Source organism: Drosophila gunungcola (assembly GCF_025200985.1).
Source record: "Drosophila gunungcola strain Sukarami chromosome 3L unlocalized genomic scaffold, Dgunungcola_SK_2 000005F, whole genome shotgun sequence".
NCBI lineage: Eukaryota > Metazoa > Arthropoda > Insecta > Diptera > Drosophilidae > Drosophila > Drosophila gunungcola.
Window position 1 is genome coordinate 1,313,212 of NW_026453180.1, and position 16,924 is coordinate 1,330,135.

Below are 16,924 nucleotides of genomic sequence, written 5' to 3' on the forward strand. Positions count from 1 at the left end.
AAAAAGTTATCTAATGAAACTAAAACGTTTTCATTAAAATCCCAAGAAAAACTCACACACATTATTAACCCCCCTTTTCGTATAGTGCTGAAGTCAGGACAATTAAAATAATCATAATTAGAAACTGAAACGCATTGACCCTTAACCCTACAACCCCTTCTTGTCCACTTGAGTGGTAAGATTCCCCTCGCTTCCTTTTCTGACCAAACACTTTTTCGGTTGCAATGTTTGCTCGAATCCGTAATTAAAACGTTGAGTGGGAGCGGAAACCGAACTCTGCTCGGGGCAAACAAGGTCAGAATGGGGGGGAAACCCCTCATTTTTCTTGGGGGTGACTCTCGTCTGGGGCTTGAATTTCCTTTTGGCCAGCAGGCGAAGTCACTTCACGCCGGGCGTGCAAATTAAAACGGAATTACAGAGCTGACTGGACTGAGTTCCGCTGAGCAAATATCCGAGCTGCAAGGGATTGGGTTTCACGTGGGTGTCACGTGGGCAGACGGGTCGCAGCAGACACCCGCCAGACGACACCTCCGCCCGAAAAGGGTTGAGTGGCATTCCCAGCTGGATTTGAAGTCGCACAAGTGCATTGGGATGCCCCCATGAAACTCTGGGGTTGGGTTGGCTTGGCCTACGAACTCCAGTTGGCCACTTGGCCACTTGGCCACTTGGCATAATAATATTTCAAATTGGGCAAACCTCTGCCCGGGATGCTATAAAAAAGATGTGCAACTTGCAGAAGTTTTCGCTCCTCATCCAGTGCAAACTTTTGTAATAAAATGTTCATTAGTGCTGCAAGCCCCCGCTGAGCAGTAGTCCGTTCTCGAGTTCGCCATCCTAATCCCCTCGCCATCCCCAATCCTGCCATGTGTGGCCTCTGCGGCTGCGGATGAATTGCAGTTTTAATGTGTTGCCAGCACTTTAACTAACTGGGAATCCCAGCGAGAGATGCTGCAGCAAAAAATTGCCAGATTGCAAAGTTGGCGATGAGGTGGCAATGGGGATTGGGGGGAATGAGGTTGAGGATGATGCGGATGCGGATGCGGTCCAACTTTTGCCGCGTAATTAAAACCAAAGCATTGCCAGAGTGGACAAGCGCCCTTTAAACTGATTAGCGCCACGAGTTTCGCGAGCGTCCAGTGGTCAAGTGCTTCAACGACTGTGAGTGGGGCTTAGGTTTAACATGGTTGGTGAGAAGAAAATAAAGAGTTCAACCGAATGCGGTTTTTATTCCCCCTCTATTTTTTTTTTGTTCTATGGCGCTTGCCAATTTTGGAGTTCAGTTCAGAACACTCAAATTAAATCCAAATGGGAGGCAGCTTAAGTGTGGACGTTGTGATTTATATGAAGGGTTTAAATTGGTTAACTTTCTTTTCAACAAGTTTGTTGCTCTTACCAAATGTATTTGAACTAATTGAAGTTGATGTCTTAAGCTAGTTAATTTATTAATTCATCTTTAACTGGCTAGGTTTTCAAATACTACAATATTTTCAACATAAAAACGAAGACATTGCAATTGCGATTGATTTTAAGAATCAATATATTCCCATCACTTTACTTAAAAGGCTTCTTCACGTATCCATTATATTTTGTGTGTACTGAAGACCTCTTTCGTGGCCACTATCTGCTTTCTAATCCAAACCAATCTCTATTTATTTATTCATTCTGATGACTTACTCCAAGTCAGAGCCAATTTGGATTTGGCCATTGGAATTGTTGTTTACCATGCTCCTTTTTTGGCCTTCTTTTGTCTCAGCGCCTGGGAGAAATGCGGGCATCAACATTTGTGTTTGCCTTTGGTGCTGGCTCCTTTTGGCTGCCAGAAATGGCAGTGTGTGGCAGAGATGTCCTGGGAACCATTGCAAAAGGGCACTGGAATACATACAAATGTCCTTTTTAACTCGGCCTGGGTTTTTTGGACTAAATGCTTATTTTCGGTGCTGGAACACTGGTGTTTTGCTGCTGCATTGACCACAGAGACCCAATGCCTCGTTGTCCAGCGTTCGTTTCGGCTTTGGTCTTGGTCTTGGATCGTTCGTTCGGGATTAGGATGCACAATAATTTCAACAATTACTACTTGAATGCAATGTTTATGTTCAATTATCGTGCCCAGCACTACTGACCCGGGCAGAGAGGACTCCTTTCGGGTCGTTGCAGTTCATTGATTGACATTTTTATTATGCATATTCGCTGGTCTGTTATCCCTTCCTTCCTTCCGCCCGCCAATAACAATAAATTTCCAATTTGTCTTTGGCATTGGCCATAATGACGTCCACAAAAGGGACCAATATCCAATAGATAAATTTCGAGCATGCCTTGGCTTTTTGGCGTTCTTGGGCAGTTTGCTCCTTTTGTTAGCCTCCCACGTTCCGTTGGCTGTTGCGGACAGTCTCATTACTTGTCCATTATTATTGGCCTTCATTCTCAATCAATTTTACAATTCCGTTCCCATTGCCATACTCAATTGGCCCGTCAAGTTCTGCTTCCACTTTATCGTTCAATATAAATTTGCATTTCGCTGGGTTTCTCTGACACTCAGTTCAGTTCCGGTATCACTCTACTTGTTTTCCCAAATTTATTAAATTTGTTTAAGGATTTATATTATTTTAAAGACTTTTTAATACAAATTTCTTTAAAATGAAATATAAGGAACATCAAATTCAATATTAGGATTTCTTAAAAGCCCTTCCAACAAAAATTATTCATAATGAAATTTTGAAGAATTTTAAAATTTCAATTTAGGAATTTATATAATTTTAAAAGCATTTCAAGACAAACATTTTTATAATTCAAAATTAAATTAAATTAAATTATAGATAGGTTAAAAAAAATGTCTGCTTTATTACTTCTTAACAATATAACAATAATTTTTAGCTTTAACTAAATAATAGTTAATACTAAAATTAAAGTTACAATGCAATAAATGTAACTTTCTGACATATCTGAGAGCTGATAACTTACTTTAGAAGTTAAGGTGAGTCGTTTTAAAGATTTAGGCATTCAACCAGATCGCAGCCTCCTCCTTTTGCATCTGCCTTCTGAGAAGCTGCTTGAAAGACGCGCCCCTGGCCGATGATTAGTCCTTAGATCCTTGGGCAGTAGAAATATGCGCTGGGAAAAACACACATCGCGAAACATTTGGCGGAACTTGCGGAGACAACAAGTGCGCGGCGAACAAAAAGTCGCAAAACGAATCTCTGGGAAGCGGAAAAAGGACACCTTTCTGTGCGGTGGGAAGTGGCAAGTGGCGGACGGAATTTCCTGATTCCCGGCCCATGAGGCACTCACATATGTGCCGCACATGTTGGAGGAATTTCCCGCGCGCGGGCCAGGAATCAACGTCCTGCGTGGGAAAAGCCCACCCACGCCCACACGGTCCACAAGGCCCACAGTTACCTGTGTGTGTTTGGTTGTTTTGGGTGGGTGGGTGACCTTCCCAGAGTACCATTGGGTCCATGGAGTGTTGCGATGCGTGTCTGGCACAATGAAAATCCAGCAATGGATGGAGTAGAAACTCGACCTGAGGGAACGTGGGAAAAAAGGATTTGCGATGAAGATGAAGCTGAAGCTGAGCTGAGAGCTGATGACGTGCCTTGGTCATGGCCATGTAATGCAACTGTGTTTTTGTATCTGCTTACCTGTTGCACGCACATGTTAAAAAGTCATCATAAATCTCAGGCACCTCTCTTTCCCACCCTGTGAGCATATTTTCACTTTTCATGCGGGAGTTCTTCTTGGACCGATGATGACTGGCCAGGATATACTCGTACATAATCGAGGCTGTTTGTGTGCGTTTAGCTGGCTGGGTGTTTGTCTTATCTATCAGATAAACAGATCTGTGTAAATTCCCAGCTTATCATGCAAAACACGTAACCAACGGCTGATCCTTTTTCGGCCAGGAAGCCAAAGCTACTCCTTTTGTGCAACATAACGTGACCTTTCCCGCGAACTCGTGACTGCAGCGGCTTAAGGCTGCCTAATAATTTGTATAAATATTTATTTTTGCTACCGATTTCTATCTGTTCAACGCCTTCAGCCTCAGCTCCCTCGGTGTAAAAAGGTGTGAAATTTAAAACCCCCTGGCAATGATCTCTTACCGGGAATCGGAGAATCAGGAGATAATCAGTAGGGGTTCGGTTTCGAATTCGAATCTGAATCTGAATCTGAATCCGGGACATGTTCTGCATTACTGAGCTGATTTTTGATTTGCATTTTCAGCTCACCTGCCGTGGCACGTTCCACGAGATTCCCCAAAACAAAACAATCGAATAAATAATGACATGGCTTAATTAATAAATTTAACTACTAAAGGTTCTAAAAATATTTTAAAGATGTCAAATGATTAAATTAATATTACCTAAAAACAATAATCACTGAGAATCGGGATTTCGGCAAAGCACATTTTATTTTAACGTGAATGTATTATTGAGCAATTACTTAGGTTGAAGAACAGCTGTGGAGCAAATACCAATTTCATTTGGATTGGTTTTGCTTGCACTGAAGAGTCATTAGTTTAATTTCTGCTGTTTTCAGCCTCTGTGATCACAGATAAATCGTCTTTTAAACAGGATTTAATCATCTTTAATTTTAGTACAAATAGTTAGAGCTTCTATAGCTTCTTTGTTGAAAAGCATGAATTGCGGTCATTTTGGAGTAAGCTCAATGTATAGAAATGCAACTTTAAGTCCAAACGATAGGAATTTGATTTGATTAAAGCATTTATTTAGCAGTTGGCATTTTGTTCTGTAGTTAAATCAAGGAAAAGCACTTTTCGTAATTGCCTTAGATTAATTTCACAATATTGCTTAACGATTAAGTTCACTCTTTTTTATTTAATGAACACTGTAAATTCTACCTAATAAATTTAAGAATCTGAAGATGTTTCCTTGTTTAAAAAATATGATTTACAATTTCGAGCTCTTATTCAATGAAAGAAAACGCCATAATAGGGTAATTGTATTTCACAACGCTTCTTATCAGTTTTTATAACTCCTATTTAATGAACGAATTATGTGGAACCATTAACTTTCTATCCAATAAATGGAGGAATGTAAAGTTGTGTTTAATATTCAGTACAAAAACCAGATTTAATATTTCAAGTTCTTGTTTGATGACAAACGAATTTCACAACCCTTTTGTCGTCGAAATAACTTTGCTGGAATTTCGCAATTTGGCCAAGATTAGAAGATCGGCGTAGTAAGTCATGACAAAGCGCAGATCGCTGAAGACAACGCATTTATTAGTCAGTTTGTCAGTTGGCATTGGTAATAAGCCATAACGCGTCTGGATGAGTCATTAACCGTTATGGGGTAACCGGTGGATGGGGAAACCGGCAATAGCCAAGCGTCGATCCATCGAACCGCTCGCTTCGAGCTGCTGCAGGCATAGAGTAAGAAATGTATAGAGGCACCATTTGCTCTGCCCGGACCTCTGCCCAAGCTCTGCTGAGAGCCATGTTCGAAGCTAACCTTGATTTCCCACCCCACTTTTCAGTTTTTGGATCGAACTTGCAATTCGGTCCCATGGTGAATTTGCAACTGCACTGCTCGCACCAGCCCTTAGCAATGGGAGCGAGCAGTTCAGATGCAGAAACTCACCGCGGGACCGAATTACAAGTTCGAATCGAACCGTGAGAGACTGAAAATTTCCCCTGTTTTAGTCTAGGTGGCATCACTGGAAAAGTCACTCGAGAGAGCGGCAGAGCAAATGGTGCCTCTATACATTTCTTACTCTATGCTGCAGGCAAATAACTGCAGTGCACCCACACAAGACCGGAGAATATGCTGCCACTCTTATACGCACGAACGAAAACACAACATCGAGCACTTATAAGGCCGGCTGCGTTGCCTTCGAAACTCATTTACGTGCGAACCGCGAGCGCGAGTTCATCGATTTAGAAGAAAGTGAGACAGCGTCTCTCGAAACAAACTGAAACTAAATATTCAAATTGTCGTGCGCTGCGTGTGTGTGTGTGGGTGCAACCAGAAAATATATCTCAAGAATATCTGAATACTATCTAACAAATAAAAATCAAGCTCCTGGATTTATGAGCATTAAAACTAAGTTCCCGAAAAAAAGTTGTGAGCACAAAATACAAGTGAAAAACCAAGCGAATGGCATAAACTAAAGACATTTGGATTACAAAAAAAAACCCCCCGCATTTCGGATATAATATCGCAAAAGGCAGAAAAACCTAAGGTAAGCCCCAGGCCCCGACCTTAATGAGAATACGAGAGATATAGCCAGAGAGATGCAAGAAATGTGCAAATTGCAGTAGAAATTGTCACACAGCGGCAAAACAAAAGCACTTAAACTTAGAGGCATAATGAGTTTGTTCAACTTGCCTGCTACTACTACTACACTTGCCCTCTCTCTTTCGCACCCTTTGGGGGTTTTTTTAGGGGTGCGAGTGCAGCAGAAAGTATAAAAAAATGCAAATTACACCGCGGGTCATGTGAAACTATGCTTCTGACCGTAACAAAAAAATACAAAAAAAAAAACAGCAGAGGCGGGCTCTCTGAATTAATTCATTATGTTAAGACCGCTTTCGACATCTCTTTTGTTCATGCTCGCATGGACATTCAGTGCAGTCTGCAATTAATGTTAATAAATAAATTAATTAATAAGCGGTCGACTGCGATTTCGTGCCGTATTGAAATTGCTAGGCAACCGAAAACAAAAAAAAATAAACACAAAGAAAAACCAAGCAAGGAGAGCCAAGGCGTCTTGGCTCCCACTCACTTTTTTGAACAGTGTAGGTAGTAGACATAACTACAACTACAACAACAGTGCGTGTGTACAACTCGACTTAAAGAGAGAGAGGGGACCATTAAAAACCCAGCGAGTGGGAGTGAGAGAAACGCGTTATTTGGAATTTTTTTTTGTTGTGCAAGGCAATGAATTCGTTTTTTTTTTTTTTTTGTCGAACAATTGTTTGAGGAATTTAAGAAGATTTGTGCTGCGACTGTAATTGAATCGAATGCGATTAACATAATTTGTGAGGAAATGTCTCTTGCCAGCAAATTACAATAATGCCTGACCATTAGCTGATTAGTTGGCCATTAGCGAAGATGATTTCAGGGCTGAAAGTGCAGTTTATGTAACGGCGGAGGAGATGCCACAAAAAAAAGTATTCTTCAAGCACAAACTTGGCCCATCAAATTTTATTGTTAGCTGTTATTACCAGCTGACCCAGTTTTCCTTTCTCATCCCCGTGGGGGAAAAACCAGGAAGTTGCAGGGGCTTCGGAATCCGTGTCCCAGGCCATAAACAAAATTCTTGCTTTTCTCTGCTTTTCTTCTTTCTTTTTTTGTATTCTGCTGCATTTCCCGTCTCTCAATCTGAAGTGTAACTTCTCTTGTTTTGTGCTCCGTTTTATGAATAATTTATGCACTTAATTGATTTTTGTTTATCGTTCGGTTCAAGTTAATTAATTACACACTTTATGCGTGCTGTCTCTTCCAGAATTTCTTCAACGGCGCCAGAATGGAAAACCCAACACAGAATGTAAACGAAACCAAGGTGGAGCTGGGCCAGGAGAAGGAGCAGGAGGCTCTGGAGGAAGAGCATTCCACCAAGGAGACCATCATTGACATTCCCGCCGCGTGCTCCTCCAGTTCCTCAACCTCCTCATCGTCCTATGACACGGACTGCAGCACGGCGAGCAGCACCTGCTGCACCCGCCAAGGTGAACACATCTACATGCAACGTGAGGCCATTCCGGCCACGCCCCTTCCGGAGGCAGAGGATCTGGGCCTGCTGAAGTACGTGCACCGCCAGCACTGGCCCTGGTTCATCCTAGTGATCTCCATCATTGAGGTAAGCACACAGAACACAGACAAAATTACTCATGGCATTAAATCAAAGAAGCCGCAAACTTTCATCCCAAGAGCGATAAAAATGATATAGGGGAGCGGAAAGGGACGTTGGGGCGGAAGTTTTCCGAGAGTTTTCCTCCGTCTGTCTGTTCATGTTTCGTTTTCTGCGTCTGACTCGTTGGCGCCCCCGAAAATCGATTGTAAACAAGTTGAACAACAAACAACTGAAAAAAAAGCGAACAGAAAAAGTATATGAAACCAAAAACTCACAGTTATTTTAAGGGTATAATTTTTGTCAAACGAATAGCGGTTGAAGGATATTTCCAAAAGTTGGAAAGAAATGAATTAATAAGAAAAAACAGCAGTTTTTTTTAGTGTTTTAAACTAAGGCTCTATGAAGCCTTTTTTTGGCAAGAAAAAAGTATGTGCAGCACATTCATTTCTAAACTAATATATTTTTAAGGGAATAACAACCTCTAAAATTACATGCCCTTTTACATCCATAGTGGAAATGATTTGCCTTGAGTAGAAACTAGCACGAATATCAAATAAACTCACAGGGCGGCCCACAGGGCGTATGAGTTTAGTTTTTGAAGCCCTGCCAAGTTGGCAGGACTCGCCCCAAGCATTTTCATAAGACTTTATTTGGGACGCGGTCGCGTGCCAGACAGCAACAACATAAATCAGAGTGAAACCCCCCTCAAAAGGCATCCAAAACTAACCCCCAATCCCCATTCTCTCCATTTTAGATTGCCATCTTCGCCTACGACCGCTACACAATGCCCGCCCAGAACTTTGGGCTCCCCGTTCCGATTCCCTCGGATTCGGTGTTGGTCTATCGGCCGGACAGGCGCCTTCAGGTGTGGCGCTTCTTCAGCTACATGTTCCTGCACGCCAACTGGTTCCATCTGGGTTTCAACATCGTCATCCAGCTGTTCTTCGGCATTCCCCTGGAGGTGATGCACGGCACGGCCAGGATTGGAGTCATCTACATGGCTGGTGTGTTCGCCGGTTCCCTGGGCACCAGTGTCGTCGACTCGGAGGTGTTCCTGGTGGGCGCCAGCGGGGGTGTCTACGCCCTTTTGGCCGCCCATTTGGCCAACATCACACTGAACTATGCGCACATGAAGAGTGCATCTACGCAACTCGGATCTGTGGTCATCTTTGGTGAGTTTCAATCTCTCATTATAATCTTAAATAACCAAAAATTCACAACTAATCTGAAAACTTTTGGTTGAATTGTACTGTTTGGATTTTTTTTTTAACTTTATGTGTAAAAAATTCTCTATGTTAAATCACATAACTAACTTGAAACTATTTTATTCTTCTATTTTTAGTCTCCTGCGATCTGGGCTATGCTCTGTACACCCAGTACTTCGATGGCGGTGCTTTTGCCAAGGGTCCCCAGGTGTCGTACATTGCCCACCTGACGGGAGCTCTGGCTGGACTCACGATCGGATTCCTGGTGCTGAAGAACTTCGGCCATCGGGAATACGAGCAGTTGATCTGGTGGCTGGCTTTGGGCGTATACTGTGCCTTCACCGTTTTCGCCATCGTTTTCAACCTGATCAACACGGTCACCGCCCAACTGATGGAGGAGCAGGGCGAGGTGATCACCCAGCATCTGTTGCACGACCTGGGAGTGTCCTAAATATGAGGATTCAAATGCAGCTTCTTCTTCAGGAGAGATCGAGAGACAGAGAGTTGATGGGAAAAGAAAAGTTCACTCAACGATTTAGTTCAAAACTAAATTCGAAATTCGTTTGGCTTTTGCTTTTCGTTAGCATTACCGTTATCGTTACCGTTTGCAGTTACCGTTAACCGTTTCAGTTCCGAAACACCATACACAAACTCAAAAGAAAAATTATAAGAAGAACATAGACCGAAGCCGAAACGTGTAAACAAATGTTGTGATAGAACCAAAGACTGAATTTATTTCGCGTGTAAAAACAAAGTAAAAATCAAGAGGAAAATCAAGAAACTAAGATCGAAACTAATAGCCTCTCGCTATGATTTAAATTAAACCCCATTATCCATGTTTTCGTTTAATGGTTTTCGCCTGTTTTCTTAAATTATGTATTTATTGGCAGCAATTACTCTGAATGAATCAAAGCATCAGGCATCAGCAAACTGTATCAAATTGTTTATACATCCATAAGCATATTCTGCTCTCGAACTATGTAGGTCTTAGCGATATATACATATACTTATCTAGGTATAACTAGCCCCCTAACAAATTGTTTCAAATTGTAAATACTATTAAGTCGCACACTAGTCAAACAACAACAACAAAAAAGAACGATGGAAAACCACAGCAAAGAACCATTCAATTCAGATCAATTAGGCAAATCAAATTAAATTAAATTAAAGTCACTTAATGCGTTACAAAATCGAGCAAATATTTATCGTAATCCCCCTTACACACAGACACTCAAAAGTATTACTAATTATATTTATTTATTGTAGGACAGCGGGAGTTTATTAATTTGTCAATCGAGCCAACTATTTATTTATTTATTTAATAATTTAGTGAAATTCACACAAAACAAGCACGAAAAAACAACAAGAGAGAAAAAAACAAAAGCAACCAATTCAACTGTAAAAATATTCAATTGAAATATATACACACGAAAAGCCAAAGAAAATAAAAATTAAAACATTTCAAGAATACAACAGAAATACAAAAGCAACAAAAGCGTTTTCATTTCCCTCATTTTTCCTTTCAGTTTTTGGTTGTCGGTTTTTGCCCACAATTTAAGGGCAATAAATAATCGAGCAAGAAGTTTATCAAGATACTTGACATATTAACCGATACACATACAAATACAAAATCGCCCGTATATATAGATAGCAATGTAAATCATCGTACGCAAATAGAGAAATATTCAAAGTAATCGCAGATTGAAAATAGCTAATCTGGCATAAAAGCCAGCAAAGCGTAAGCCAAAATAGAATCCCAGTGCGTCCCAAAACCCCAAGATAGCATATTCAATTTTCCAAATAATGGAACCACAACGCCACCCCCAAAAAAACTCAGAAACGGAAATGTTCAGCACGAGACAGGACAAAACCCAATAGAAAAAAATTATACAAAACTAAACAAACAGAGAAAAATTGAACAAAAATAAATGTCTAAATTATAAATGAAATTCTCGTTTTCTTCATAAATAACTCAAGGCGGTAAAGCATGCGAATGGTGAGTTTGGGGGGAACTCAATCAATATTTGCTCCACATAAATATGAGTTGGAATTCAAAGCGAAAGACTGCAACTAAAACTTGGGGCAAAAATCCTTAATTAATAGCCACTCCGAAGAAGTGACTTGTGTCAACGAATTTTCCTGTTCGAAGGGTGCAAATTGCCGTCCCCCAATCGATATTTGCTCTATATGAGTGTGAGCCATGGCAAATTGAAAAGCTCACATGAAATATGAAGTCATAGCGTACGAATTTCGTAATAATTCATGTTGTCATTCAACATAGTTTTCAATCCTGCCGGATTAGCAGGACTTAAGTCCATGAATTTTCAAATAGGCATTTCACTTGAAGGACTTTCGTCGAATCGAAAATCATGAAAAGCTGTTTAGTTGGGTAGTCGACTAAAAAGTACCTATATCCCATGTCATGAGCACAAAGTCCATTTTTTTTTAAACTAATTTTTTAAATTATGTACTAATAGTTTACTTACTTCTATTACTTAAGAACTGCAGGGTTGTTCTGTCATAAATTGTGTCTCCCAATCGCATTTACTTATAACGCATATTCAAAGAAGCATTATTGAATCAAATACGCTTGATTAACACGCAAATCATCACTTACTGTTAAGTTGGTTATTCGGTTAAAAAATACTTATTATCCAACAATATAATAAGGGTTTTCTTAACTAATTCATTCAGTAAGATAAATATTTTTTGTTTTTGGTTTTGTTTTTATAGGAAGAAAACCAAAGGCTTTATTGGGTTGTATACTGTGTAAAACTTAGATAATAAATTAGTGTATCATTTTAACTAAATTATGTTTTATGCTTACTTTCTAGTAATAAAGAACTACAGGGTATTATGACTTCTGTAAAAACTGTAGTCTCATAAACACATTTATTAATGATGCATGTTCAAAGAAGCGTTGCTTAATCAAATTCGCTTGGTTACATCAGCAAATTAATAACACACTCTCAGCGCGCAAATAAGACATGAATTTTAACTTGAACTCAGGGCCCCAATTTAATACAACAATTTTTATGCTAAGGACCAAGTTTTGGGGGTCCCCAAATTACAATTAATTAGTTTGCATAATCAGATACACCCGATTGCACCTGCCAATTAAATTCCACTTAAATTATACAATTACCAGGAGGACAAAATGTACCAGAGATAAAGCAGATGTGACTGCAAAGCGGGGCACACAGGCTTAGTGAATTCAGATTTTGGGGGCGGAGTAGACACGCCGGCACTTGCAACTTAAACTTCGGGAGATATACAGACATACAGACATACAAACATACAGACATACAGACAATGCCAAAGCCAAACCAATCCAATTCAATCCAAAACGCACCCGGAGAGTCTAGGCATTTGGTGGAGCAAGATTTATGGGAGACAGGAGCTGCCGCCTCGTGGACATCAAATTGAAATTCAGGCACAATGTCAACAGCAATCGGGGACGAGGTCAGACAGGCTCAGACGGCGTTTGCGACTGCGACTGCGACGGCGACGGCGACTTGGAATCCAGAGCTGGCTTCTCTGAAGCCGAAAAATCCACATAAATAACGCGGGCATCCAACTGCTGCCCCTGCTCAGCCCCCTCTACTCCTTCCTCCGTCCAGCTTGTTTCTGCGAATGGCAGGTGCAACTCAATCAACGCTCCTCGCCACGTCTCACCGCGATGCTGTGCCACAAAACGTTGCAACGTTGCATGTCATCTGTTTGGCTCTCTGGAGCTACAGAGCTGTGGACAGAAGCTGCGGCTTCTGCGACTGGGAGCCACCTGCCCAAAAGTTGACTTTGGACGTTTTTGTTTACATTTGGCGGAAAGGTGAAGTGGCGCAGCGAAAAGCTGCCACGGAATGGAATGAAGTTGGAGTCAGAGTCGGATAAAGAACTCAACTGAGGAAGCTGCTAGCAAGTTTTGGGTTCGAGTGGGTATCACAGATCAACGATCTGCGGTCAGAAAGACCTCCAAGGGTTCAATGTTCCTAAGAGAACTCTAAGGGGAAGCGACGACCTGATAAAGTGTTTATCTATCTACTTGTAATAATTTTGTTATTCCGTTCCACAAATTCCTGTGCGGGTCAATCAATAATACTTTGAAACTCTTAATTACACTTCAGAAAAACTGTAAAAGTCTTCTCATACCTAATCATTACCGATCCAAAGATTAAATGTAGTCCAAAAGCTGAATAATATTACATCTTTTTATTAAAACGTAACTCCTTTAATATACTGCTTCTTTTTTTATAGAAAACTACTTAACAAATACAAATCTATGTAATTGATCTAAAGATCCAATTCATAGACAAATTTTAAACAGAATTCTAAGCTTTACTCTTTTTCCTTTCTTAAAATTATAACTAACTATAAGGATAATTTTTCGCTTGTGTTCAGATCACGTTTCTTAAAACTACTTTAAAACATATTATTAAAAAATGTGGCTTATAAGTAATAAAGGCCACCATAAATATATTAGCTATCAAATAAACTCCATCAAAACAAACTATTCCACCAAAACGGCCTTCTAAATAACTGCTGAGGGCCATTCTACTAGAAGTTTGCGATTCCCTTAATCAGTTTGAATTAATCTGAACAGAATGCCGATGCAGGACCACCTATCAAAGCATAACCCTACATTATCGAGGCGACGAGTGCTCCTTAATGTGTCGAGACTTTGACCCTGGGAAGCAATTATCCCTCTTCTGGTCGATCGGTTTGATCACCCAGCCCGGCATGACTCTTTGCAGACTTTCCATCGACATCGACCGTTTTGCGGCTCAATTAGGCGGCGGAGTTTCATCTTCTACCTGATTCGAGGAGTCCCTATACTCCAGAGTTTTATTTTTCGGGCTACCCAAGTAGCAGCACGCTGGGGCGCTAATTGAAGGGAACGGAGCAAAGATCAGAGACGAAGGCCAACTCGAAACCGATCAGAAGCATTCATTAATAAATAGAAACTATCACTAACTTTACTAATCCTCGCTAAAAGACAAGTCTGCGGAATTTTTGAGTATCAACTTCAGACGGAAGGCGTCCACACCGTTCATGTAGTAACGCAAAAGTCGCCGCTCCCGAATGAAACCCAGACTTTCGTAGAGAGCCAATGCAGGTTTGTTGGTCAACTCTGTTTCCAGGACAATCATGGCTGCATCCTTCATGGCCATTGCCTCGATGGCCATTTCAGAGAGGGCTCTTCCGATTCCCCGCTTCCTATACTCCACATCCACGGACAACATGGCGATATAGCCCTGCAGAACTCCGCCAATGGTCGCTTCCAACTTGCACACTATCACGCCCACGTAGCGATCTCCTTCCATGGCAAAGAAGCAAAGATCTGGCCAGTTGTACACAAAGTAGCGATATGTGTAAATCGAGTACGGTTCGGATAGCTCCTCGTCGATAAGACTCTGGAGCACCTTAAGGTGCGATTCTTCTTGAAACACACAGAAGGTGTACTGCTTTAAGTCTTGACCTCCTATCATGGCTATTTCCTCAGAGGTCGTTGGATTATCCTCGACCTCAAGAACTGTTTTCTCTAGAGAGCCATCCTCGAGAACCGCTTTTTTTTGAGAGGCAGGGAAATTCATTAACTCAAGAGCTACTTCCTCTACAGAAGTAGGTTGATCCTCCTCCACAAGATCCGATTTTTCATAAGAGGGAGGTTGATCCTGCCTTACAGGAACTGATTCCGATACATCGTCCCCCATTTTCTTAAAAAGTTTTAATGAAATTTTGAAAAGTTTCGAATAGCTAACTAAGGGAAACTGAGGGTTAAGATCAGAAACTAACCTATTTTTATTTAAAATGATGAAAAGAGAATATAATAACATAACATTATTATTTAAAATCTCTCATTCGATGTTATTAAAATACAAGATTATGCAATAATAATGGAAAAATAAGCATATTTCATGGAATTAGTTTTAAATTTTATAAAAAAAAGTCTAACTTATGAAGCCAGCCCAAACTCTTATTATTATTATTAACAGGTTAAGATGAGGAGCCGTCGCAAGAGAGTGAAAATGTTGTGAAAAGTCCTGTCGCGACCTTGGTGGCAAGGCACTCGCACAAATCCCAGCAGGTGACACTCGGCGTGGCAGGCTCTAAATAGCATTACCCCGCCTCCCGTCACGGTTCCCACTTTGCCCGGCTCCATTCAGGGCAATTAAGAGGCACGCCTGGGACAAGAACCGGGTGTTGGGGAAAAGGGAAAAACTCCCTGAGCATGTGAAAATTATGAAAATGTCTGCCACGACTTTGACAGTTACCCTCGAAGAGGAATCCTTTGTTGTCTGTGCCAGGACGAGGACGACGACGACGAGGACGACGGCGAAGAATACGGAATTGCTGGTAAGCACGCACTGGTGTCCACCAGGTGGGTGGTGGAGCTACCTGGAGCTTCCAGGTGGGTGGTGACAGCTCTGAACCCAGGCGTCACCCTTGGCTTTGCATATATGAAAACTAATTTCGTGTATTAGGTTCGTGTGTTGATGGTGTTTGCCGGTCTCGGTTTCTCTCTGCCCGGCTTCCTATTCTACATCCGGATGAGGAAGTGTGCTCCCCCAAATGAAGCCACAATGACCTCATGTGACCAATGGTTAATGGAGGGAATGCAACAGAAGCAATTAACCTAAAAGGCCCATAAAGGACACACACACACAAGGTGGAGGAGTGGGGCTCGTTTTTGGGGTAACTCAATACAGGCTTTTGGTCCTTTTCTTGCCGTAAATCAGATTAGCTCGGCTATAACTATAACATTGCTTGTTTACTTACCCCGCACTTTGATTTGGGGCCAGTCCGGTTTGATTTGTGTCCTGATTTTTCGTTGTATGAAAGGTGTCCACAATCCTTCGAAAACCATCAGCAGTTGCTTTAATTATTACTGGTTCTGCAGCACGTAAAAGTTTATTGATCCTGTAAATTCGATAATTTTGATTAATTTTTGTTTATGTCAAAGTGTTTGGGATTTATAGCAAGCCAAAATTGTCGGATATATGTATATAGTAACAGTATTTATATTATTACTTAATTATAATTGTCTCTTAAATAAGATTTTTAAAGCAGCTTTAATCTATTTAACTCATTTTGTTTCAAATTCTTTTGCTTTTGTAAGCCTTATCCTTATGCGTGCTCATTTTATGCTACTCTTGTATTATTATAGCTATTTATGGAATTTTATTCTTTTGAATTCATTACTGCAATCCTTTTTGAAGTTCTAGATTCTTACTCCGACTTCTTGTGTTATTATCCCCGCCACTCGACTTCTTTTTATAATTGCTCCTGTGGCACGGAAAACGTTTCCTCCCGCTCCTCGGTCGCATTTCTAAGCTTTTTCAAATACCCGACTGTGGCAGAAATTAATTACACCGCCAGGACATAAGGACACTTGGCCCAGGACAGGGAGTTCATGGAGTGTTTAATGAAGCGGTTAAAGTGGCGGCTTTGTGGCGGGGGGAGTAAGGGCGGTCTCTCACAAAAAAAGGCGACCAGGCCGGGCCAGGCCAACAAATTTCCATATTTGCCCGTTGTCGTCGCCGGCGTCGAGTGAGATAAATGGATGGAGGACAAGTCCTGGGGCAGTTCTGGTCTGCGGTGGTGCCTCTTCCCTTTTCTTTCCACCTGAAGTAAACTTTTTGTCCAGTGCAGTTCATTGAAATAAGTTAAGAAGAGGGAAGTTGCTGTTTGGGATGCCAATATTTTAGTTGGCCTTATGACAGCTACAAGTGCGCCTCTTGATAAGCATTCCGACGATCCCAGTACACAGTGCCCAGTCCCCATGTCCATGTTGCGGATAAAGCGACGACAACTGGACGATGTGCGAGGCGAGATGTGTGAGCTTTCCTCGCAAGACAAAAGGCATATTGCAGGTTGCTTAGTTGCAAGTTGCAGGTTGATTGCCGGCTCGC

At 41.3% G+C, this 16,924-nt stretch overlaps 2 protein-coding genes across 2 annotated transcripts; one reads left to right on the top strand and one right to left on the bottom strand.

Moving 5' to 3' along the window:
• Positions 1 to 5,867: 5,867 nt before the first annotated feature.
• On the top strand, positions 5,868 to 10,281 carry LOC128259284 (protein rhomboid). Its single transcript, XM_052991585.1, has 4 exons — positions 5,868 to 6,195; positions 7,462 to 7,815; positions 8,564 to 8,981; positions 9,152 to 10,281. The coding sequence occupies exons 2-4, from the start codon at positions 7,483 to 7,485 to the stop codon at positions 9,463 to 9,465; spliced, it is 1,065 nt and encodes a 354-aa protein (XP_052847545.1). The 5' UTR covers positions 5,868 to 6,195; positions 7,462 to 7,482; the 3' UTR covers positions 9,466 to 10,281.
• Positions 10,282 to 13,969: 3,688 nt separating this feature from the next.
• Positions 13,970 to 14,781, bottom strand: LOC128259157 (uncharacterized). Its single transcript, XM_052991357.1, has one exon. It carries the CDS (start codon positions 14,723 to 14,725, stop codon positions 13,991 to 13,993), a length of 735 nt encoding a protein of 244 aa, XP_052847317.1. The 5' UTR covers positions 14,726 to 14,781; the 3' UTR covers positions 13,970 to 13,990.
• Between the last annotated feature and the right edge of the window lie 2,143 nt (positions 14,782 to 16,924).

Bases quoted from the DNA above. Each gene is read 5' to 3' on its own strand.
- LOC128259284 (XM_052991585.1), top strand. From the start codon at position 7,483: ATGGAAAACCCAACACAGAATGTAAACGAAACCAAGGTGGAGCTGGGC. The intron at 7,816-8,563 runs GTAAGCACACAG...TCTCCATTTTAG, and splicing joins TAGTGATCTCCATCATTGAG to ATTGCCATCTTCGCCTACGA. The intron at 8,982-9,151 runs GTGAGTTTCAAT...TTCTATTTTTAG, and splicing joins CGGATCTGTGGTCATCTTTG to TCTCCTGCGATCTGGGCTAT.
- LOC128259157 (XM_052991357.1), bottom strand. From the start codon at position 14,725: ATGGGGGACGATGTATCGGAATCAGTTCCTGTAAGGCAGGATCAACCT.